This window comes from Ovis aries, chromosome 4, assembly GCF_016772045.2.
Source record: "Ovis aries strain OAR_USU_Benz2616 breed Rambouillet chromosome 4, ARS-UI_Ramb_v3.0, whole genome shotgun sequence".
NCBI lineage: Eukaryota > Metazoa > Chordata > Mammalia > Artiodactyla > Bovidae > Ovis > Ovis aries.
In genome coordinates, this window is record NC_056057.1 from 45,647,169 (window position 1) to 45,673,460 (window position 26,292).

The 26,292-nt window shown below is 38.1% G+C and overlaps 1 protein-coding gene across 1 annotated transcript in view; it reads right to left on the minus strand.

Moving 5' to 3' along the window:
- The window catches only part of FBXL13 (F-box and leucine rich repeat protein 13), a 224,236-nt gene that overhangs the window by 19,141 nt on the left and 178,803 nt on the right, over positions 1 to 26,292 (minus strand). Inside the window, exon 18 of the mRNA XM_027968573.3 lies at positions 15,394 to 15,477. Within this exon, the coding sequence (XP_027824374.2) occupies positions 15,394 to 15,477 (84 nt within the window). The remainder of the gene's footprint in view (positions 1 to 15,393; positions 15,478 to 26,292) is intronic.

Genomic DNA, 26,292 nt, shown 5'->3' on the forward strand with positions numbered 1-26,292 from the left:
CATAATAATATTTTGAGCATATACTTTCAAAAAATGGAAGTTAAATGTACTTGTAAGTTATATAGATATTCAAATATATATTATAAAGTATATAAAAATAGAAATAAAATATATGAGATAAAACTAAATCTTAATAGAAGTTCTAATATTTTCTTGTCACACTGAAATAGATTATCTTATTCACTTGCCAGAGTAAATGCTTTCTCTAGAGAAACCTGCTCAATGGTATGCCTTTGGTTGTCAGTAAGCCTTAATGACATACTGGTTGTACAGACTCTAGGTATTTGGTAAAAACAAGGGAATTATTTTTAAAGTATCAAATGTGACAAGTACATAAAAAGATGTCAAATGTAAGAAAATTATAAACAGGTTGAGTGAGTGGAAGGAAATGCATATTAGAAGGAAAATCAAGAAAGATCAAAACAAAGTATCTCTGAATTATAATTTGAAATTAGGACTGTTGAAAGAAAATCCTAGATTTTCATCTTCAAAAAAAAATGAGCTAAGGTTGGACTACCCAAAGGTCAGTTAGGTATTTTTCTGTGGCTTGAAATATAACCGATTTTTTTTCCATTTTTAAAAAATAAAAAAAGGATATCGAGTGGCCCAGTTACCTGACACTCCAGTAGCCCTGTGAGACCAGAAGGGTGAGGAAATTGCTTTTTTTTTTTTTGCTTTAAATGATTATTAATAATATTTTAAAAATTGAAATGTGGTTGGTTTAAGTGTTGTATTATGCTAATTTCTGCTGTAAAGTAACTCAATTATACAATATATGCAATATTTTTTGTATTATTTTTCATTATGATTTATCCCAGGAGATCAGTTATAGTTTCCTGTGCTGTATAGTAGGACCTTGTTTATCCATCCTATGTATATTAGTTTACATCTGCTAATCCCAAACTCCCAGTCCTTCCTTCTCCCAGCTCCCTCCTCCTTGGCAACCACAAGTTTATTCTGAGCATCTGTGATTCTGTTTCTGTTTCACAGATAATTTCATTTGTGTCATATTTTAGATTCCACGCATAAGTGATGTCATATGGTATTTGTCTTTCTCTTTCTGACTTCCTTCACAGTATGAACACCTCTCCATGTTTCTACAGATGGCATTATTCCACTCGTTCTATGGCTGAACAGTATTCCATTGTATATACGTGCCACATCTTTATCTAGTCATCTGTCAGTGGACATTTACTTTGTTTCCATGTCTTGGCTATTGTGAATAGTGCTGCTATGAACATAGGGTACATGTATCTTTGTTAATTAATAATTTTATCTGTGTATATGCCCAGAAGTGGGATTGCTAGATATTACGTTAGTTGATTTTTTTAGTTTTCTAAGTGACCTCCATAATGGTCTCCATAGTAGTTGTACCAATTTACATTCCCACCAGCAGTGTAGGAGGGTTCCTCTTTCTCCACACCCTCCCCAGCATTTGTTATTTGTAGATTTTTTTTAGTGATGACCATTCTGACAGCTGTGAGGTTGTACCTCATTGCAGGGTTGATTTGCATTTCTCTAATTATTAGTGATGTTGAGCATCTTTTCATGTGTCATCGGTATTTATTCTTTGGATAAATGTCTATTAAGATCTTTGGGCAGGGAAATTACTTAAGCTGTAATAATCAGCATTAAAGAATTGATGGGTTTGTATTTGCACAGTCAGCCACTTGACTTCTTATTTTTTCTCCTTCTTCCCCAAGAAAATGGCAACTCAGAACTTGTGTCATTCTGTGACCTCTTCCATTTAAGAATCTGTATTGAATAATGAGTTCATCAACCATTATTGATGCTTTGATCTCCAATTTTGGTGCATAATAGAATAAGAGATGATGTAATCAAGGGAGGTTACTGGTCTAGAAGAAAAACAAAGGGCCAGGAATTTGAAGTTGTGTCTGTGACCTTGGGCAAGTTACTTAACTTCAGATTTCCTCATCTTTAAGAGGAGAATGAAAACAACTGTCTGTCTATCTCTCAGGTTTATTGGAAGGTAGAGAGAAAATGTGTACTCCAGGATCCCTTAGCAGACATAATACCCTATGTAAATGCTGACTTTTTGTCTGTCAGCATTGGAACCAGAGAGGCTGTAGAACAATCCTGCCTGCCAACTAAGACATGAGAATGCCACCTTACCACCTTCAACGTGCTGGAGGGTTTGAGATGAAGAAATATCATGCACACAATTTAACTGGAAGTTAACAAAGAGGATTATTAGAAGTCATAACGTAGAAAAATCACAGCTCCTATGAGACATGCTTCAGGTGCTCAGTTCATGTCAGGTGAGGTGCAGTGAGCGTAGGCAAGCTGCATAAAAGAGAGATCAAAACCACATTAGCCACTTAGGCTTAAGAAGCATGAGCTCATACTATTGTAGGAAAGTGAGATTCTGAGATTTATTTTTCCTGCCCTTTTATTTTTGCCTTCAGATAATCTGACTTTGGGCAAGTTTTAGCTTACATAGGATAAACTAATGTTCCAGGGACAGCTTAAATTGAGAGAGGCCTCCAAAGGATTATCTTCAACATATTCTCTCATAGTTCTTCTCTGTGGATGTTCAACATGAAAATAACAGATGTGTGCATTCATTTAATTAATCCATCAGCATTTCAGTTGTTGGAGAATGGTTCTCTCCAGTGGGAGTAGGCAAGAAGCCAGTACTTGTGTGGGGTGTTCTCAGTTTCGGCTGTTTATCAGACATGAAAATCTGGTACCCAAGACTCCATTATGCCTTGAACAGTAGAGACTGTGGGAAAATGACAAGCTGTCAAATCCCACATCCTTTGAAGTGCTGGCAAATTTCTAATTCTATTGAATTGCCTCAACAATTGCAAACACACTAGCATAAGGAGCAGTGGAGAATTCTGAGCTTATTTCTTTTGCTCTTAGCCTTTGAAAAGAGAATAAAGCCTAGGTATCTTGGTAGGAGTTTGTCTGTGACTCAGTTGATTTCAGATGCCTTAGGTCTCTAAAGAGTATTTTGTTCTATTATAAATCCTAGGAGACTGTTCTTGGCATGGGTAGCCATGAAGCATCAATTTCTGTAACAAAGCTCATACTTATTCCAGGTTCTGTGGGAGGTGCTTTTTCCATAAGGTTTCAGATACCCCATTCTTAATTCTACCAGAGGGATTCCTTAGTTCCTTCTTCTAAGACCATGTGAAATAATTCTGAACCTGGGATCTTCTGGTATCTTCATCATAGACTGTTTAGTCGGTTACTTCTTAACAATAACCTATATTAGTGGATAAGATAAAGAATTTTCCTGAGTGGTATAGCCAAGAGATAAAGTGTCCAGACGTCTGGATGTCCCATCTTCCCACGTGCAGTCAATTTCAGAGCTTTCACTGCCCCTGAGGCCAAGAATTGTGGCCGTTTTGGAAATGGATCTTCTGTTTGTTGCTTCCCTTCCAATCAATAAACATAACTATATCCCTGGGGAAGAGGTGGAGTTATTGAAATCCCATGCTTTGATAATTCTTAAATGGTTTAATCTTGGAAACCAAATAGAAATCAATGTTGTTTTTTTTTTAAACACCGTTGCCATGTGGAGCCAACACATTCAGTCCATCTTTGGCACTGTAAGTTATTCTGTGTCAAAGCCCACTAAAACTGATTTTGGTTCAGTACTAGAGGGTGAGGTCTATGAACTGATGAGAATGAGTGATGAGAGTCTGGTATGAACATCATTTTATAACTATTCAGAAAGTTTAGTAATTCAAAGTAAGACTTTAAGACCAGAAAAGAGTCACTGGAGAGTCATTCAGTTCTTGTTTTAGGTCAAGATGAGTGCTAGGCAAAACAAGAATCCACTTGCATAACAGGCTGGCCATAGGCGATTATTAAGGAGGAAGGCACAGATAGGACTTTTGGGGAATGAGGTTAGTACTCCTAGGCCTTTCCAACCTGAGTAGCCATGTAGATGCTCCACACTAGCTCTAAGGGTTTCAGTTCTCTAGCGCAGGTAGTCCAGGGTACATCTCTAGCGCAGGTAGTCCAGGGTACAGGACTGAGAACCCCAAATTCTTAGTCTCTAGTTGGACTCAGCCTGGAGCAGACCCATATCTATAGAACCATTCAACTTACTAACCATTCCTGGGTCGGGCTGAATGCCAGATGAACAGCCATGGATCCTGCTTTGCTGTTCTCCCAGCTATGAAATAGCTTATAATTTGCCCCATATGGCCACACTTCCCCTGTCCCTTATTCCTTGATCTTTCCTCTCTTCTCCCCTTTCTGTTTGCAAGTCAAGATAAATCTGTTACTAAAGGTCAAATAAAAAGTAAAATCAAAAGTTTGTAAGTCAGGATAAAAGAGGTCAAAACACACTGAAGATTAAAGGGGAAAAGGAACTTGTTATCTCAAGTGTCCAAGCAGTTAGGGCGAAATTAAGGATCTCAAAAAAGAAGAGTCCCTAAGAGAACAATGAGGGATGTGGAGGTTCTAGCACCTCCACTGCTGCTTTTACCCAAAACCAGAAGTTATCAGACACCTTTGTGATCATCAGAGAATGACAGTAACCTAGACTTTAGTGAAAGTGAAGTCGCTCAGTTGTGCCCGACTCTTTGTGACCCCATGGACAGTGGCCTGCACCAAGCTCCGCCGTCCATGGGATTTTCCAGGCAAGAGTGCTGGAGTGGGTTGCCATTTCCTTCTCCAGGGAATCTTCCTGACCCAGGGATTGAACCCAGGTCTCCCGCATTGTAGATGGACGCTTTACCGTCTGAGCCACCAGGGAAGTCCTAACCTAGACTTTAACTGGGCTCTTAAAATTCCTCAGCGGTGCCATTTGCAAGATACCAGTAAACCAGCTTGTGGAGAATATAAACAACAAGCTAGACAGAAAAGACAGAAGAGAGTAGATGAAGCTGAACCGCTACACGTGCCTCCTGCCTCTCTTATGTGGTTATAAGTCCGACCCACTGCATTCTGGTTAGAGGGTTTTAAAAGATAGATAGCCTTCTCTGTTAGAGATACTTTTTTCATTAAAAAAATAATAATAAAGAGGGGGCCATGATTGGGTTTGAAGAACAATGACAGTTACCTATATTTGAATCTTCCCCTCTTCCCAAAGCCATAAAATCTATTGGGAGGACAAATAAAACTCCATAGGACCCATACATTCATCGTTACTAGGACACAGAGAACAGCTCACATTACCTATACATAGAGTGAAAACAGAAACAAACTCCAGCAGAGCTCCCTTAGCCACCGTGAGTCTGTGGATGAAGAGCGTGGGAGAGCGGATGCTTAAGACTGTCTTCAGAGTAAAGGGATGACGAGAGCAGAGAGGATGTACAGACAGAATCACTCCCAAGAAAAGAAAGTGCAGCGGTAAAGGCCAAAATGCTGAATCAGACTTGGTAGTTCATAGCCCTGGATACCTGACTTGACTATAGAAAAGGGCTTGAAAATGAGGGTACCACAAACTTCTCAGGCAGCCAAATCAGAATCATGGTGGTGGTTGTTATTGTTCAGTCACTCATCGTGTCTGACTTTTTGTGAAGTCATGGACTGCAGCACGCCAGGCTTCCCTGTCCTTCACTGTCTCTGGGAGTTTGCTTAAACTCCTGTCCATTGAGTCGATGATGCCATCCAACCATCTCATCTTGTGCCTCCCCCTTTTCCTGCCCCCAGTCTTCAATCCAGAAGCATGGCCATCATCCTTAACCATAGCTTGACCCTGTCCCATCCAAACCATTACCATTCTGTGGATTTGCTATCCAGATAGTCTCCCATTCATTCTCTTCTGTTGCTGTTCAGGCTGCCGTCTTCTCTCCCCTGGACTATAACAAAAACCTCTCAACATATTTCTACCTTTAATGGTGATAGCAGTTCTTTCTCCCCTCTGATCTTCAATCCATCTTCTATATTGCTTATTAAAGTGATTTTCCAACAGATAGGCTCTCATTGTCATTCCCATGCTGGATTAAGTATCTCAACTGAATCCTTCTGTAGCTTCCTTTATCACAGCATAATGGCAAGAATTGTCACTCTGGAATAAGACATGTTATACCCTAGCTCACATGCTTGCTTGTTTCATTATTTGGGGTAAAATTCATAACCTCTCTGAACTTCAGTCTCCTTATCTGTAAAGTGGAATCAAAAGTATTACCTATCTCATAAAGTAGGTAATTACTGTATGGGAAATACTTAGAACAGTGTCTGGCATGTAGCATGATGCTAAATTAATGTTAGCTAACAATGACTAAGTGGTATTGGATTTTTCTAAGTCTCTTTATTCTACTAGACCCAGCCTCAATATTCTTTAAAGAATTTAGAATTATTTCTTTTTTCAAAAACAGATTGTCTCAGTGTCCACTACACAGAAAGTCCAAATGTTTTCAGTTCAGTCACTGAGCAAACTGTCACATTTTCATAAAAGCAGTTAATCTGAATTAGACAGATTATTGTCTTACATGAGAGCATGGAATTCTTCATTCAAGTTGAACTTAATCATTTAAGTTTTCTCCAATTTTGTAATTGCGAATAAAATTCTAGTGTTGTACTAAGGAAACTGAAGATCTTTCTGGAAGAACATGACCAAAGAAAATACTTGAACTTCGGGGCAGCCACAGGCCCCATCTATATAAGCACAGTCAGGAACACCGCAGAGAGCTCACAACAGCCACAGGTGCCATGCTCGACAATGACCGCGTACCTGCCCAACTTACCTATGGGTCTCTGCTCTTGGCTCCAGCGACTTTCAGTTCCTGACTTCATTGCTGGGCCTCAAGATCTGATTCAGAGCCCACTGTACATTGGTCATCCCTTTTTGGATGCTTCTGATTCAGCCAACACCCAGGGATCCAAAACTCATGTTCCAGACTTCCGGTTTCCAGTCTGTCCTGGAAGTCTGGAACCTATCAGTCCCATCCTCAAAACAAGAAAAAAGCTGAGCAAACTGAAAATAAGCAGCTCTCCTTAAATCTGTCAGATAATTGAGGTCATAAAACAAGTCACCACTGTCAAAACTGGAGAGTCAGGCAAATACAGAGAATTAGGGCTTACTAGGAGTGGGGAAACTTGTGGCTGGAGCCAGTACAAGTAGGCACACTGAAAGGGTAATTGACTAATTGCTGGAAACTGGGACTGGAGTAGCCTGAGAGAAAAATTCCTGGCAGGCCAACCTTAAGTGGGCCTACAGACTTTCATGAGCTTTACCTCTAGGAGGGCCTCTAAGTTCTCACAGCAGAGACTTTAGTAACCATTTTGAAATAATGCTCTGGACATATGCAAGGCTGGTACAAAATTCAAAAATCAACTAATGTAATTCATCACAATCAATGGGCTAAAGAAGAAAAACTATATGATCATATCAAAGATTGTATTTGACAAAATCCAACACACATTACTAAAAAACACTCTCAGCAAGACAAGGAATAGAGGGAAAGTTCTTTCAACATGATAAAGAACATGTACAAAAAATCTATAGCTAACATCATATTTAGTGAAAAGAAACCTGTGGTTTCCTCATAAGATCAGGAATGAAACAAGGATGTTTTCCCTTTTCACTCCTATTTCACATCATACTGGAAGTCCTAACTAATTCAGTAAGAAAAAGAAATAGAAGGTATATAGATAGAGAAGAAAAAAAAAAAATGCCTGTGTTTGCAGATGGTATGACTGTTAGGTAGAAAATCGCAAAGAATTAACAAAAAGCCAAAACAAGAAAACATACCAACTACTAGAACTAATAAGCAATTATAACAAAGTTGCATGATATAAAATTAGTGTACAGAAAGGAATGTTCCATATGTTCATTTTGTCCCTGTAGACCTTCTTCCTCCAAGATTTGACAAGCCTTGCTCATACATAGGTGGGCAGTAAGAGGGCTTAAACAGAGAGGCCTGCCTTTGTAGTATGTGAACATGATGCCCAGTGTTATGAGATTATAACAGAAGTAGATATGGAGTCAGGCTGAGTAAAGATGGAAAAAAAAAAAAATCTGAGGGCTTAGGGCACATACACGTTGCCAAAAGCAAAAGGGTTAATTCAGTGCCTAAGTTTGTGCATCAATATCCTGAGTGTTATACTAATTTAACTGCGCTAAGTCGCTTCAGTCGTGTCTGACTCTGTGCGACCCCATAGACGGCAGCCCACCAGGTTCCGCCGTCCCTGGGAGTCTCCAGGCAAGAACACTGGAGTGGGTTGCCATTTCCTTATCCAATGCATGAAAGTGAAAAGTGAAAGTGAAGTCGCTCAGTTGTGTCCGACCCTCAGCACCCCCATGGACTACAGCCTTCCAGGCTTCTCTGTCCATGGGATTTTCCAGGCAAGAGTACTGGAGTGGGGTGCCATTGCCTTCTCCGAATTTAACTGGGATGTTGGGAAATATGTCTAAAATGATAATCCTAATTAAAAACAATGATCCATTTCCTTTTTACTTTGTATATTCTCTTACAGCATTCTCAAGAATAGTAGTAATTAATTATGTAGTGTCGTAGAATTGCTTAATGCTCCTACACATACATATGTTTAATCAATTATAATTTAGGTGCCACTAAAAAATGCACCCAGGTGTCAAACCCACATTCTCACTCATCACAGGCAGATTCTTTACTACTGAGCCACCTGGCAAGTCCCCCCAAATGCACTGGTTCATTCATAGGAATAAAAATTTTTTAATTGTTTCTTCTAAGAGCATATTCGAAACATCTCCTTACCATAGGAAAAAGAATCTTGCCATTTACATAGATACTTAATTTTTTAAAGTATAAACAAAAAGATAATTCTTTTTTTTTAAAAAAATAGACTTTATTTTTTAGAAGAGTTTTAGGTTCACAGCAGAATTAAGCAAAAGTTACATAAATTGCCCATATATCTCCTACCCCTACACATGCATTCAGTTCAGTTCAGTTGCTCATTCGTGTCCGACTCTTTGCAACCCCATGAATCGCAGCACGCCAGGCCTCCCTGTCCATCACCATCTCCTGGAGTTCACTCAGACTCACGTCCATCGAGTCAGTGATGCCATCCAGCCATCTCATCCTCTGTCATCCCCTTCTCCTCCTGCCCCCAATCCCTCCCAGCATCAGAATCTTTTCCAGTGAGTTAACTCTTCGCATGAGGTGGCCAAAGTACTGGAGTTTCAGCTTTAGCATCATTCCTTCCAAAGAAATCCCAGGGCTCATCTCCTTCAGAATGGACTGGTTGGATCTCCTTGCAGTCCAAGGGACTCTCAAGAGTCTTCTCCAACACCACAGTTCAAAAGCATCAATTCTTGGGCGCTCAGCCTTCTTCACAGTCCAACTCTCACATCCATACATGACCACAGGAAAAACCATAGCCTTGACTAGACGGACCTTAGTCAGCAAAGTAATGTCTCTGCTTTTGAATATGCTCTCTAGGTTGGTCATAACTTTTCTTCCAAGGAGTTAGTGTCTTTTAATTTCATGGCTGCAATCACCATCTGCAGTGATTTTGGAGCCCCCCAAAATAAAGTCTGACACTGTTTCTACTGTTTCCCCATCTATTTCCTATGAAGTGATGGGACCAGATGCCATGATCTTCGTTTTCTGAATGTTGAGCTTTAAGCCAACTTTTTCACCCCTATTAGCAACATATGCCCTACCAGAGTGGTATGTTTATTACAATCGATAAACCTGTATCAACACATCATAATCACCCAAAGTCCATAGTTTACATTAGGGTTCCCTCTTGGTGTTGTACATTCTATTAGTTTTGACAAATGTGAAATGACATGTACTCACCATGATAATATCATGCAGAGTAGTTTCACTGCCCTTAAAATCCTCTGTGCTCCACCTATTAATCTCTTCCTCCCCTACAGGTTTTGATCTTTTTACTGGCTTCATAGTTTTGCCTTTCTAGAATGTTATATAGTTGGAATCATACAGTACTTAGCCTTTTCAGATTGGCTTCTTTCATAGTAATAGCATTTATACTGCCTCCATGTCTTTTCTCGACTTGGTGTCTCTTTTCTCTTTATTACTGAATAATGTTCCATTGTCTGGATGTTTATTTATCTATTTACCTATAGAAGGACATGCTGGATGCTTTCACATTTTGTCAATTATAACTAGAACTCCTATAAACATCTGCATGCAGGTTTTTTTGTGTACATATACTTTTAGCTGAGCTTTGATGCTTTGCAGGATTTATCTCCCATTCTTTGAAACAAATATGTCTAGTCAAGACTTCCAATATACCTCCCACATTTGTTCGTTGATGGAGTGAACCCTTGAGATATTCTGCAGTATATCCAGATGTTTCACATCCTTTCAGTTTGAACCGGAAGGGTAGACTCTTCCAAGTTGACTTAAATTGAAGCAAGAGGGCTGGGTCTCTTTCTCATAGTATCAACCAGCAACTGGATTACCTCGGATCCAGGGAAGAGGCCTACCCTGGGATACAGCAGCTCCTGAGGAAGGACTCAGCTCGGGGAGTGAGTACCTGATCTCTGTCCTCCCCAACTCACCAGCTGAAACCATGGAACTCAGGTTGGGACTTGAACCCATGGTCTTTAAACCGAGATCACACACCTGATCCAGGAATTAATGAAGCTCAGGTTCTCGATGTCTCACTGCAGAACGAATTCAGTGAGAGACAAAGTGATAGGTAAGAAACACATTTATTTAGAGAGATAGACACTCCACAGGCAGAATATGGGCCATCTCAGAAGGTGAGAGCAACCAAAAAGATAATTCCTTAAAAAACTAGTTTTTATTTGCCTTGAATATTGACTACAATTTATTTGGTATTAGTTAGTTTGTTAGTTCAATCATTCAGGCATGTCTAATTGCAACCCCATAGACTGAAGTACGCCAGGCCTCCCTGTCCATCACCAGCTCCCGGAGTATACTCACTCATGTCCATTGAGTTGGTGATGCCGTCCAACCATCTTATCCTCTGTTGTCACCTTCTCCTCCCATCTTCAATGTTTCTCAGCCTCAGGGTCTTTTCAAATGAATCAGTTCTTCGCATCAGGTGGCCAAAGTATTGGAGTTTCAGCGATAGCATCAGTCTTGCCAATGAGTATTCAGGACTGATTTCCTTTAGGATTGACTGGTTGGATTTCCTTGCAGTCCAAGGGACTCTCGAGAATCTTCTCCAACACAACAGTTCAAAAGCATCAATTCTTCTGCACTCAGCTTTCTTTAATAAGCTTTCTATAAATAATCCAACTCTCAGATCCATACATAACTACTGGAAAAACCATAGCTTTGACTAGACGGACCTTTGTTGGCAAAGTAATGTCTCTGCTTTCTAATATGCTATCTAGGTTGGTCATAACTTTTCTTCCAAGGAGCAAGGGTCTTTTAATTTCATGGCTGTAGTCACCATCTGCAGTGATTTTGGAGCCCCCCAAAATAAAGTCTGCCACTGTTTCTACTGTTTCCCATCTATTTCCCATGAAGTGATGGGACCAGATTCCATGTTCTTAGTTTTCTGAATGTTGAGTTTTAAGCCTACTTTTTCACTCTTCTCTTTCACTTTTATCAAGAAGCTCTTTAGTTCTTCTTTACTTTCTGCCATTAGGGTGGTGTCATCTGTATATCTGAGGTTATTGATATTTCTCCCGGCAATCTTGTTTGGTATTAGGCTAAACTAAATAATATTATAACATCTCTATACACCATTTGGGCATACTAAATATATGCACACATTGACGTATTCATGTAATCCAACAACCACTAAGATGTATACATATATTTAATTTACACACATATACTCAATAATTGGGCTTCCCTGGTGGCTCAGCTGGTAAAGAATCCACCTGCGGTGCAGAAGACCTGAGTTTGATCCCTGGGCTGGGAAAATCCCCTGTAGAAGGGAAAGGCTACCCACTCCAGTATTTTGGCCTGGAGAATTCCATGGACTGTGTATAGTCCATGGGGTTGTAAAGAGTCAGACACGACTGAGTGACTTTCACTTTCTCCTGCACTGCAGGCAGTTTCCTCACCATCTGAGTCACCAGGTTAAGGGAGTGTAAAAAGCAGTTAGACTAAATAATTTTATTTATTCCATTGGTTCTATTCAAACAACTTAATAGAACAAAACTAATATATTTGTACCATAGCATCTCAGTTAAAGGGGCTTCCCAGGTGGTGCTATTGGTAAAGAATCTGCTGCCAAATGCAGGTGACACAGGAGACACAGGTTTGATCCCTGGGTTTGGAAGAGGGAATGGCAACCCATTCCAGTATTCTTGCCAGTAAAATTCCATGGACAGAGGAGCCTGGCGGGCTATAGTCCATGGGGTTGCAAAGAGTCAGACATGACTGAGCAACTGAGCACACACACACATCCCAGTTAAACCAATTCTTTTGCCAAACTTGATGGTCTGTTATTTAAATTCACAAAATGCTCAAGGAAAAAAGTTTCTTAAGAAATGCCCAGCTATGACTATATCAGACATTGCTTCCAAAATGAGTGTGTCTTTCAAGAGTACCAAACCTAACGTGATCATTGAATGTCTAATGTTCTCAGGAAAAAACTAAAGTTGGGAAAAGTAATTAAAACCAGATCCTAAAAAGTCAATACATCTGAGGCTCCAGATATTCAAACTTTATATGCTGTGGTTTCCAGTAAAACTAAAATGAGGTAATTTTTTATTCTTATTATGTTCATGACTCTTGCAAAACCAAGCCAGGATAAAAATGCTTATGGTCTCCTTTTTCTCATTAAATCATTATGTAGCTTTCAATGTCTTATGCCAAAAAGAGAGTCCCCTACCTTCTAAATAAGAAGAGATTTCCTGATAAATTTAGGATAATCTAAACATCTCAATTTAATCATGTTTGTTTCAAATCCAGATAAAGAATCATGAAATTGGCTTATGTATCACTTTCGCCTCCTCCCTCTTTATTTCATCTCTTTTGGAACTTAATAATTAGGCTGGAGGAGGGAAGGAGGAGAAAGATTACACATGCCCATTAGTGTAAACCTTGAAACCTTGGAAGAGGTAAAAAGAGATTGAAAAGTCACAGCATTTCAGTGTGAGCATACAGACACACATACACATACACACACATCACATACACTCCAAAAGCAGGGAGGAGAGGAGAAAAAAAGGGATGATGAGAAAGAGAAAAAAAAATTTTTTTCATGAACTTGAATAAAACAGCCAATCTTGTGCAACTGATAATTAAATAATTCTGTATTTCCATGCTCCTGTATTCCCCATCTTTTCTTTTAGATCACTGGAATCAATACATCAATAAAAGACTACATTTTTAAAAGCTACACCAAACTCAGCTATATGATCATACAGTTAGCATATAGGTAAACTTTTTCATCTAAAATCTCAGAGCACCTAAAAATAGTATGATTTTCAGGCTCCCAAGAGGGAAAATAAAAAGGCCACGGCAGGAAGCACTGGCTTCCTGATACTTAGCTTCAAACTTCGGTCAGCACTCTTTCATTCCAAGAAGCACTTTTAAATGAATAGTGATGGATATTAAGAGGTCTTATATGTCATCACCATAAGGGGTTTTAATACTTCCGAATGATTTGTAGTTATTGATCAAATGTAATTGATCACCATGAAGGAAATATAACCCAATATTAGAAATGTTAATACCTATTTAATTTTAATAACCTTTATTCTGTTGCCTTGTTAAAGACCTTTTGAATGCTTGACTAGATCATATTCATGGATAAAGTTTTATGTAAATTCATGTTTAATCCTTAAATGAACTGCAATACATAAATCATGGTTTATTTAACCTTAGAGGAACCTGTTGGCTTTTTCTTCTAGTAGGTTACACGCATTATAACCCCTTTTGTTATTGTAGAGTTACAGTCTTGCCCTATGCAAGTTGTTGGTCCTCTCTGAGATCTTTGCTTTGAAAAAGTGTTTGTTCTTTTTACCTCTTTATACAGTTGAACGTACTACTAGGTAGATTTCTTAGGAACCGGCTAGAAATTTGGCAACCAGGATCTGAAACTGGGAGAAATTCACATTGTTTGACATTATTGCCTACTAAAGGAGACTTTTTTTTTTTCTTTTCCTTCCCTTCTTTTTAAAGGAGACTTCTTATCAGTGTTACATTCTCCTGTTCAGTACCATTACATTGTCCCGATACAATGAAGTACAGTGAAAATCGTTGGAAAACAATTTTTCCCACTAGGTTATGTTGACCATCAACCATTTAGAACAGCAGTTCTCTGTTTCTACTCTTCATTTCTGTAAAATTAGATTAGTTTGCTGAGAAGGCATAGGACTTTGGACTGTTTAAGCCCTCTGGGCCTTAGTTTCCTCACTTGTAAAATTACAGAGATGGTTTAGGTGATTCTAAGATCCCTTCAGCTTCAGAATGGTGAAATTCTATGCTAAAGTCTAGAACACCATTTGACCTGGCACTCTCTGTAGCCCAACAGTTCATATAATGTTTTAACACTCTCCTATTAGTTATGTTAGAACTTCTTGAAAATTTCATTTCAAATTTATGGAACACAGCTTAACTTCAGGTCGCCATGCTCTGGTGGACTTTTCAGCTAATATTTGCAGTATCTTTCTACATGTGAGATGACTTCTTTTATGTCAATAAGAGTTTGTATTTAAATTATTTTTCTGAGTTTAATCCCAGATTTTCATAAATACTGGGGTTTCTGAACTCTCAGGATACTTTAAATGGGGTTTCCAATGCATTTAACAGTTTCCACATTCCTAGATTATTAGTTCCGTTTAAAAATGCTATCTTCCACTCTTTTACTAATCAGTAACCAGATTTTGCCCTAGTTCAATACAAGTATGATATATGATTTCAGTTGTCTTCTTTTAACAGCAAATTGAGATGCTTAATGTTGTGATAAACACCATGTGTGGCTTGCTCACAATAACTACTTTATGACTTCCTATCACTCAACAGCAAGTCTAGGAAATTTACTTCTCATGAGTTCTTAAAGTACCATTTAAGCATATAATCATTTATCTTATCCAATTACTTATCTCATGCTTTCCATCCTGGCAAAGTATGCTACCAATTATGTTTGAATAGCTTAGTCCCTAATTGTTAAGTACCTGGTGTAATTTTTCAGACTCCCCCAATTCTCATGGTTAGATGATATAACATTTCTTTCTACAGAACATTTCTATTTTAATATGAGAAGACTTTTACCACATTGCAGTTCGTTATTCTCCAAATAAAATGTCAACCTATCCCTGTCTATCCTATGAGTCTGACATCTGGAAGGGAGAGAGTAGACAGGAAAACATGGGAAAGCAAATCCTCTCAATCACCTCGGGCTGTGGGGACCTGACTAAAGGCAGAGTGATCCTGGCTCAACCAAGATCACATACGTATTATTGGTTTCATTACGCTTCTTTTTTTTTTTCCTATTGTTACCCACAAAGGTTATTCAATTTGCGCTTAATTTTCAATCTTAATTCTTTAAAAGCAACAACGAAAAAAAACATAATTATCTTACCTGGATTCCAAAATCGGTGATTTTATCACACTCAGACACAGAAAGTTCCTTTAATTTTCTATGTCTGGAAAGTGTCATCAAACCCTAAAAATGTTTAATATAAAGATTATTTGATGATACATTAGTATAGAAGGTGTATTTCCAATAAGATAACAAAAGTTTATGCAAACTAAAAATATATAGCTTCTGTTTTATATTTCTTTAGACTTAATCATACAATCACTTTGGTTAGGCAACATTATTAAATAAAATTTTCAGGTTATCTCTAACGTTTTACAAAAAGTATTACAAATCCTAGAACCAGAAAACTTCTTATCTTGCCTCCTGTTTTCAGGTAAATGTTACATGAATCAATGTAAAGAAATCTTCAGTTGCCTAAGTTTACAGCTTTATTTTATTTGAAACACTTCATGTGGCTAATGAATCTATTTATCAATAAATTCTCATTTATGTTTAGCCTAAAATCTGAAAATCTTTAGCTCTTTTTTATATTTAATTGCTTGGAGGGAGAAGAAACACATCTTTATGTAAAGGCCCATAGACAGATAATTATTCACTCAGTTCAGTTCAGTTCAGTCCAGTAGCTCAGTCGTGTCTAACTCTTTGCGACCCCATGAATTGCAGCATGCCAGGCCTCCCTGTCCATCACCAACTCCCAGAGTTCACTCAAACTCACGTCCATCGAGTCAGTCAGTGATGCCATCCAGCCATCTCATCCTCTGTCGTCCCCTTTTTCTCCTGCCCCCAATCCCTCCCAGCATTGGAGTCTTTTCCGATGAGTCAACTCTTCGCATGAGGTGGCCAAAGTACTGGAGTTTCAGCATTAGCATCATTCCTTCCGAAGAACACCCATGACTGATCTCCTTTAGAATGTAGTTCGTTTCTCTTTTCAGGCTAAAGGTTTTGTTTCTTTTTATTTTTAAAAAATGGATTTCACTTTCAGCTCTTCACTTTTTTAATGTGTGGTTTTGTTGATGCTCAGATGATAAAGAATCTGCCTGCAATTCAGGAGACCCGGATTCAATCCCTGGGTCAGGGAGATCCCCTGGAAAATACTGGCAACCCACTCCAGGACAGAGGGGCATGGTGGGCTGTAGTCCATGGGGTGGCAAAGAGACACAACTGAACGGCTCACTTTCGCTTTCACTTTCATTGGTTGGCCCATTTCTCAGTACCTATTCTCCTAAACTGGTACAACATTCATTTAAGGAACTGGCTATTGTACCTTATAAATGCCATCCTTCTGTTTTGCATTCAGGATCATGTTACTTTTCTATTTCCTAGATATGCTTCCTAGACTATGTAGGCTAGAGCAGTTTCTCCTCCTTTTATGGTCCCAGAGGTGGCTGGCAGGGAAAAATTCTGGAAATGGTATCTGATTTGTCCTTTTTACATTTTATTTTCAGGACTGATTTACCTTTTAATCAGAAAAACCACATTTGGACTATAATTGAAAATGGGTCATGCAAGTATTATATGCTGGGTTTTTTTTTAACCAATTTTAAATATTAGGCCTTTTATTTTTCAAAAACAAAATGCATATCAAAGAGACGAGTACTTGAAATTCTACTTGATTGAAGTCACTGTTAAATTACAATTTCTAATTTCATTTAACAGTTCTGTACGCCACACAAAAATAAAATAACCCCATTTATTCTTTTCATTTCATTGCAAATGTGGATTCCTTTCCTAGGAACACATTATATTTTCTGTCTCATTGTTTCAAAACAAAGAATGGGCGAACTCTGTGAAGCCATCACATGTGGTCTGGGTTCCAGATGTGGATGCTGTTTTATTCATGTTAAAAGAATAGGAATTTAGATACTCTCCCAACAGAAACTAAATTGTTTGAACAAAAATATCAAGTAAGCAATGCAGTTTTTCTCTTTGCCCTATGCTTGATAATAGCTGCTGCTGCTGCTAAGTCGCGTCAGTCGTGTCCAACTCTGTGCGACCCCATTGACGGCAGCCCACCAGGCTCCTCCGTCCCTGGGATTCTCCAGGCAAGAACACTGGAGTGGGTTGCCATTTCCTTCTCCAATGCATGAAAGCTAAACATGTTTTACTATTCTGTGTGGAATGTGTTTTATGAAACTATCTCTAAATAGTTTCTCTGAAGTTTTCACTTTTTATTGCTTCTATGTAGGCCATGTTAGAAAATTTTTAAATGAACTATAATGAAGTATACTTGCTAAGTATGACATTTAACAGACTATGGACAGATAATAAGCCTTGGCACTGAAATTTATAAATGCTCCAAATTAGAAGGTGTTCTCTGAAGCAAATGATGGTTCCAACATTTTACAGTCTTTCTTTATGCCTTAGAAGTCTTGATTCTCAGGTCTAGAGAAAATTCATTCATTCTTAATTTATTATTCATCTGATAAATATTTAATTAGCATGTATGATATTGATCAGGCTCTGGGATAGAAGCTGGGAGTATAAAAGTTAGTGAGGTGCAGTGTCTACCCTCAAGGAGTCCATAGTCTGGCATTGAAGACATACTTAAAATAGACTGCTACAACCCTGTGAAGGTAAATATTGTGCACAGTGATTAAACCAAAGAGGAAAGATGAAGCCACTATTTTGGATTAGAGAAGATTGGGGGAGAGTTATGAGGGAGAGTCATGAGTGGGGAAGTATAATTTGCCAAGTAAACTACAGAGGGAAGAACATTCCAGGCTGAAGGAGCAGAATGCGCAAAAGCATTAAAGTATGAAATAGTATGGTGTATGTATGAAACTGTATAGTATGGCATGATTAGATTTACATGGATTTTTTAAAAATTATATGAAAAGCTGGTCAAAGAATTTCTCTTAGGAAGAAACTACAAGGTTTTGTTTTTGTTTTGTCTAATTCCTTGTTAATTGTTTGAGGGAGGAGTCCTGGGAATTGGCTGTGCCAAACTTTTACTTCTGGGAGGGATGGAAAGAGGAAAGTGGGAAGATAAGACAAAAATAAGAAGGAAAGTGGATACTTAAATTTCCAGGAAATTTGTAGTATAATGAGAATGTAAATCCTCCTTCATCTCTTTTAAAAGTAAGCCAAACTCAAGAATGCTTTGCAGGAAAGGTTCTGTTTTATTTTGCCAAAACTTTGAAGGGACTAAATTTTATAATCAGTTAAAATGCAGAGGAAAGCAAATATGTGGTAGCCTGGAGAAGTCACTAGCATTGCAGATTATATGAGAATACAAGGCCTTAGGAATTCATAGGTATCCTGGGGAGCACTTGTCTCCTCAACAGGCCATGGAATTGAGGGATCAGGAGTCCCTGGTGGAAAATTGACTTATATTATAGCTCTGATGGATTCTCAGGTGGCTCAGTGGTAAAGAATCTACCTGCCAATGCAGGAGATGAGGGTTTGATCCCTGGGTCAGGAAGATCCCCTGGAGTAGGAAATGGCAACCCATTGATGTATTATTTTTAATTTTAATTGGAGGATAATTATTCTATAAAATTTTGATGGTTTCTGCCATACATCAACAGGAATCAGCCATAGGTCTTCATATGCCCCCTCCTCCCCCAAACTGCCTTCCCACCTCTCTCCCCATCCCCCAACTCCAGTATTCTTGCCTGGGAAATCCCATGGACAGAGAAGCCTGGAGGGCTACAGTCCATGGGGTTTCAAAGAGTCAGACATGACTGAATGACTAAACACGCATAGCTCCGGTATCATGTCTATAGAATGGAGTGTCAAGACTTAAGATTTGAAAGGAAGCAGGCACCACATCATGAGGGCCTTGAGCATTATTCTGGAATATAGACGTTATCCTATGCAACACTATTAAACAAAACTTTCCCTCTTACAGGGAATAAATGACAATAATGCAAAAAGGAATGAGGATGTGTTTCAAAAGAGGTATAGGGACCACAGAGCAGGGAGTGATTTATTTTAGTTGGAAGGAGGAGGTGTGAGTCTAGAAGAAACTTTCATGGAGGAAGAAGAATTTGAATTAAGCCTTAAAGACTGGGTAAGATTTTGACAAGTAAAATAATAGGAACCGTGTTTCAGACTGAGAAAGCAGCATGAACAAAGGCTTTATTTGGAAAGTGTGAGTTGTTTGGGAAGTAGTTCAGTCTGGGGTCACTGGGAGTAGTAGGAGGGAATACTGCACACTGCCAGGAAGACATGCGTGTATACCAGATAGCTGGGAGCAGACAAAGCCTTTAAAACTATTCTTTTTCCCCCTGGTTTTACATCTGGATTGTTTAGCTGATATAGATACACATCAGCAATGAACTAGTTACCAAATGTTGAAGTAGTATGTGTGTTTGTGTGTACTTACTATATGACTGAGTCATACTACTCCAGCCTTAGACTATCACTGACGTAAACAGAAAACATACCTCCCCCAACTCTTTATTTTGAAAACATTCAAATCTATAGACAAGTTCAAAAAATGGTATAATGAACACTTACATATCCTTTATATTTATGTAAGAATATAGTTTTCTATGTGTATATGTTGCTGTTGTTGTTCAGTCGTTAGGTCCTGTCCAACTCTTTGTGTCCCCATGGACTGTAGCCTGCCAGGCTCCTCTGTCCATGGGGTTTTCCAGGCAAGAATACTGGAGTGGGTTGCTGTTTCCTTCTCCAGGAGATCTTCCTGACCCAGGGATCAAACTCGTGTATCTTGCACCTCCTGCATTAACAAGCAGATTCGTTACCACTGAGTTACCAGGGAATATATATATATATATATATATATATATACACACACACACATATATATATATATATATATTTTTTTAAATTCATATGTGTAGCGTGGACCGTTTGAAAATAAGTCTCTGATATCATGATGCTTTGCCTCTAAATATTCTATATGCATCTTCTTAGGACACTTCCCTATGTAGCTATATAGTCCTCTGTACATATAATATGATACCTAAGATTAACAGTAGTACCATACTATATAATATAGAGTCAGTATTCAGATTTTCTTTTTATCCAGTCCCCAGAGTTCATGCATTGCATTTGGTTGTCATGTCTCTTTAGCCTTTCTTTTTCTTTCTTTAAATTTTACCTTTCAAGAATCCCAGGCCAGCCATTAAATAAAATATCTTACATTCTGGATTTTTCTGATTGTTCCTTATGATTGGATTCTAGGTAAACATTTTCTGCAAAACTACTACCTAGGTGCTGTTTCATTAGAACTGTATTTTTCCTACTTATTTAATAAATAATCCATGATGTGATCCTTTGAGACCACATGAGTTCCCTGTTTCTCAACATCCTTTCAGTCAATGATTTGAGCATTAATTGATGATCCTTGCCTAAATCAGTCATTTAGTTGAGAGTTGCAAAAATATTGAGTTTTCTGATTCTGCCTTTCCTTCTGAATGTAGAATCTGGTATTCATTTAAACCTTTTTTTCCATTATTCTTTCTCTTACTCCCTGCCAAATAATTTGGGAAGTACTTTGAATAAAAGATTATTTTAGACATAACAATTAACTGTCCCACTTAATTTTTTGTGTCACTTATTAACAACCTTTTTTATTGAGAGATAATTAACATATAACATTATATTAGTTTCAGGTATACCACAGAGTGATTCAATATTTGTATATATTGTGAATTGATCATCACAATAAGTCTGTTTAAAATCTGTCACCATATATAGTTCCAGTTTTTTTCTTGTCATGAGAACCTCTAAGATCTCCTCTGTTAGCAATTTTCAGATATACAATGCATTATTATTAACTGTAATCACCATGCTGTATATTATATCCCATGACTTATTTATTTTATAACTAAAAGCTTATACCTTTTGTCCCCCTTCACCCATTTTGCCCACAACCTTAACCCCACCTCTGCCAATTACCAGTCTGTTTTCTGCATCTATGATGTTTTTTAAGATTCCACATATAATTGAGATCATGTGGTAATTTATCTTTCTCTGTCTGACATTTCGCTTGGCATCATACCCTAAAGATCCATCCATGTTGTCACAAATGGCAAGATTTCCTTCTTTTTTACGGCTAAATACACACACACACACACACACACACACACACACTCACACATATAGACCACATTTTCTTTATCCAGTCATCCGTCAATGGACACTTAGGTTGCTCCCACATTGTGACTATTGTAAATAATGCTGCAGTGAACAGGGGGGTACATATATCTTTCTAAATTACTATTTTCATTTCCTTTGGATAAATACTCAGAATAGAATTGCTAGATCATATGATAGTTCTTTTTTTAATTTTTTAAGGATCCTCCATACTGTTTTCCGTAGTGGCTACTCCAATTTACATTCCCATCAAAGGTGCACAGATGGCCCATTTTCTCTGCATTTTCACCAACACTTGTTATTTCTTATCTTTTTGATAATATTTATTTTAACAGACAAACAGTGTTTTAATTTTCCCACATTCCTGTTAAGTGTGTTTACAAAACGGAGTTACTCTTTTGCTTAATGTAATTATGTTGTTTGTTGGCAAAAGATGACACACTGAAGAAAATTAAAAACATCAGTATTTTGCCCCATTATAAGACTATAAACATTAGATTATAATTTAAAAAGAACCAAGTTTTATATATGAAATTGAACTGTATGAAACCTTGTTAATCAGTTTCACAATCTGAAAGATTTAGTCTTTACAAATTGGATGTGGCTTTTTTTTTCTGAGAGACAGTGCTTTCAGAAAAAGTCTAGGTATTATAGAATACTAACATTAGAATAAAATGTAATGTAACTTATCTGATAGCCATAATGCCACAAACCACCCTTGTTTATTGTATGTTTCAATTTGGGAACTGTCAACAGTTTAATAAGGCACACCAGAACAGTAAGTAAGCATAGATAAATTTTATAACCTGTTCTGCTTTGATTAAAGAAAGTCTGTAGAAAAAAATTATGTAAAATTACATAAGATTGCATAGTTTGTCCAACTTTTAATTCATTTTTTCTTGAATATTCTTTATAAGTATAGCTTGTAGACTTTCAAGATTAAAACACTAATACAAGCCTCTCTTCCATAGTTATGAGATAAGCCTTTATAAAGGTATGGTAAAAATATGAAAATATGACAAGTGATTAATAACTACATTATTGCAAGGAGTTCATACAATTGGCAGAAATATTGAGACCCCCAACATATAAATGACTAAAGAATATAAACATAAAATTCACATAAGAAAAAATACAATCACAATGATAAATATAGGGGGAAATTATATTGCTAGAATTTTTTAAATGCAAAATCAAATAGCAATAAAGTTATAATGTATATCTATTTTTTGTTGAAATTAAAACAGCCAATATTAATTAATGAGTATAAGTAAGGCCAGCCTACTTATTTTTTTCAGTTCAGTTCAGTCAGTTCAGCCACTCAGTCATGTCCGACTCTTTGTGACCCCGTGAACCACAGCACACCAGGCCTCCCTGTCCATCACCAAGTTCACTCAGACTCACATCCATTGAGTCAGTGATGCCATTTGTTTTTAGTTGATAGCAATAAAAATTACTACAACTTATTGGGAAATCAAGTGACCAAAACAACAAGAAAAATATCATGTTCAAAGAAGGGAGGATTTGAGGGGGAGAAAGGTTAGTAAAAACTTTGGGGCAGGTTTCTGGTCTTATTCCTGTTTCTACACTGAAACCTAGAATTACTGCCTTAAATCTAGTAGGGACTAGATAATTAAGTACCAAAAGAAGGAGGAAAAAAGAAAGTGAATCAGTAAATAAAATGTCTCAATATCTAAAGTAATTTAGAATAACTTGGGGTTAAAAAAAACAATACATGGGTGCATTATTAAATTCTTATACATATCAACAAAGAATTATATAAAGTATTAACACCATGCATATTTCCTTTATGAGACCCACAACAGTTCTGGGGAGTTTACTGTCTGTTCCAAATAAACTGTAACAGCACAAAAACACCAATATTCAAGCAAAATATTAAGCTTTGTATGTTAACATATACAAGTATGTATGTATATGAACAATTTTGTTTAACAGAAATTAATATATCCTTCTCTGTCTTCATGTTACTTGGTCCATCTGTGAAGTTCAACCTTGCTTTCTGAAACATCACTTCCCTTAGTTCCCATGACATCACTCCAGACTCTTTCCTTATCTACTGCTCTGGGTGTTCATTTTCAGCTTTTTTTGTGGGTTTATCTTCCAAATCCACCCAATAAGTATCTGAGTTCCCTGGAGCTTTGAAGTTGACCTCTCTTCTTCTGTCTCTCATCCATAACTTCAGGCACCTCAGCCTTCTATACAGCTAGCCCAGATCTCTCTTCTGAGCTCCAGAATTTTTAAATTAGACACCTGAACGTGCCATAAGCACCTGAAACTTAGCACTGTTACTTTCAAAGGACTAGTATTCAAACTGGAAACCACAGTGTTTAATGAGTTCTTCCTACTGTTTCTTCTGGTTTAAGCAAGAAGTCTGGTTAAAGTTGAATAACTCATGGTAGACTTTTCTTCAACTAAAGTACATTGTTCCTTTCTCTGCATTTTACAACTTTTATGACTCTCTCTTTGTTTTAATCTTTTTTTAATTGAATATAGTTAATTTATAATATTGTATTAGTTTCAAATGTACAGCAATGTGAATATATAGCCTTTTTCAGATTCATTCCATAATAGGTTTTTAAGATATTGAGTTTAGTTCCCTGTGTTATAGAGTAGGTCCTGTTGTTTACCTATTTTATATATAGTAGTATGTATATGTTAATCCCAAACTCCTAGTTTATCACCCCTCTATCCTGCTATCCCTTTTGGTAACCGTAGTTTGTTTTCCATGTATGTATGACTCTCTCTATAGCGCCTAGATTTCTTTACCTGGGAAATCTATAAATATAATCCATACAACTTAAGATATTTAGTATCTGATTACAGGATGTTGGAAAACACATCCTAAGAAATAAGATGGAATGTGGTACACACGAGTCTAGGATGACTGACAATTTTGATGTAATTATTGGAGGTGTGAAAAGTGAAGTTGCTCAATCATGTCCAACTCTTTGCGACCCCATGGACTCTAGCTTACTTGGCTCCTCTGTCCATGGGATTTTCCAGGCAAGAGTACTGGAGTGGGTTGCCATTTCCTTCTCCAGGGGATCTTCCCAACCCGGGGATCGAGCAGTGATTGAGACCCAAAACCGGGTCTCCTGCGTTGTAGGCAGACACTTTACCGGCTAAACCACCAGGGAAGTCCACTGAAGGTATAGATCTACCATTGGAGGTGTAGATCATGATAAATCTATAAAGAACAAAAGGTCCCTAACAGAAACATAGGAAGCCTCCTTTCTTGTTGCTTTTTTTGAGGATAAAATGGGATATAAGTTATTGTGATAGAGGGGATAGAGTTAGAAGGTACTGTTGAAAATCTTTTGTGTAAATTTTCTGCTTATATTATAATATACCTAATGCCTATGATTACTTGTCAGATGTACTGAGAAACAAAACAGACAAAAGTGAAGATTCTGAGGTCAAATGAGTCTCTGTCTTCTATCTGTCAACCAGGACAAAAAGAGCTCTTAGTCTGGAGAGAAGTGTCCTGGTACTGAATTGAAATATGTTGAAATAGAATTCAGCATCTTGCGTCCTAGTCCTAATCCTTCTCTTGTTTCTTTTCCTGGTAATGGTACTGCTATGTCCACAACTGGTCAAATAAAAACCTGGATTTTATCTGTGTTTACTCCTTGACCCACTGCTCTGCATATCCAGTTAATCAACCACAAGCCCTACCTACACTACCTCTAAATGTCTCATACATGCCTCTTCTGCCTCCATGGTCAGAACCTCATTATTTAAGCCGTCATCGCAAAAGCTCATCCTTCTTAAATAGATCTTCCTCACTGTTATGTCTCTGTACACAAATCCTTTTGAGTCCTACTCTGAGTTTTGCATTGGCTCCCTTTGTATATAGCACATAGTCTGAATTGCTTTGCAAGGCACCCAAGGCCATATTCATTCTATCCTCCACCTCCTTCTCCAGCCTCATCTCCTGCCACATCCTCTCTCTCAGGCCATGCTCTGACAATACAAAGGCACTTGTGGATCCCCAACTCATAACCCTCTCTCATGTCTCCATGCCTTCCTCCCTGCTTCTTCCTTCACTAGAATGCTCATCTTTTCTTCAACTTACAAACACCTACCAAAGCTCTTAGCTGCACCTCAAAAGCTGAAGACCATCTCCTGACTCCACCACAGAGACAATAGAGACAGAACCACTCACCTTCCAGCTCATTCTTGCTGCCAAGATGCAGTGCGGTGCACATAACTCCATAACAGCAAATCTACCTCATTATGTCATAGGTCTGATAAATTATTGCTAATTTACCATGTGCCATATACTTACATTGGAGAAGGCAATGGCACTCCACTCCAGTACTCTTGCCTGGAAAATCCCATGGACGGAGGAGCCTGGTAGGCTGCAGTCCATGGGGTCACTAAGAGTCAGACATGACTGAGTGACTTCACTTTCACTTTTCACTTTCATGCATTGGAGAAGGCAATGGCAACTCACTCCAATGTTCTTGCCTTGAGAATCCCAGGGACAGGGGAGCCTGGTGGGCTGCCGTCTATGGGGTCACACAGAGTCGGACGTGACTGAAGTGACTTAGCAGCAGCAGCAGCAGTCCTTTCTTGGACTGGATAGTCCTGGGGCTTCCCAGATGGCTCAGATGATAAGAGTCTACCTGCAATGCAGGAGACCTGGGTTCGATCCCTGGGTCAAGAAGATCCCTGGAGAAGAAAATGGCAACCCACTCCAGTGTTCTTGCCTGGAGAATCCCAGGGATGGAGGAGCCTGGTGGGCTGCCGTCTATGGGGGTTGCACAGAGTCAGACATGACTGAAGTGACTTAGCAGCAGCAGCAGCATATACTTAGGTTAAGCAGTTTGCAAGTCTTCACAACACTAT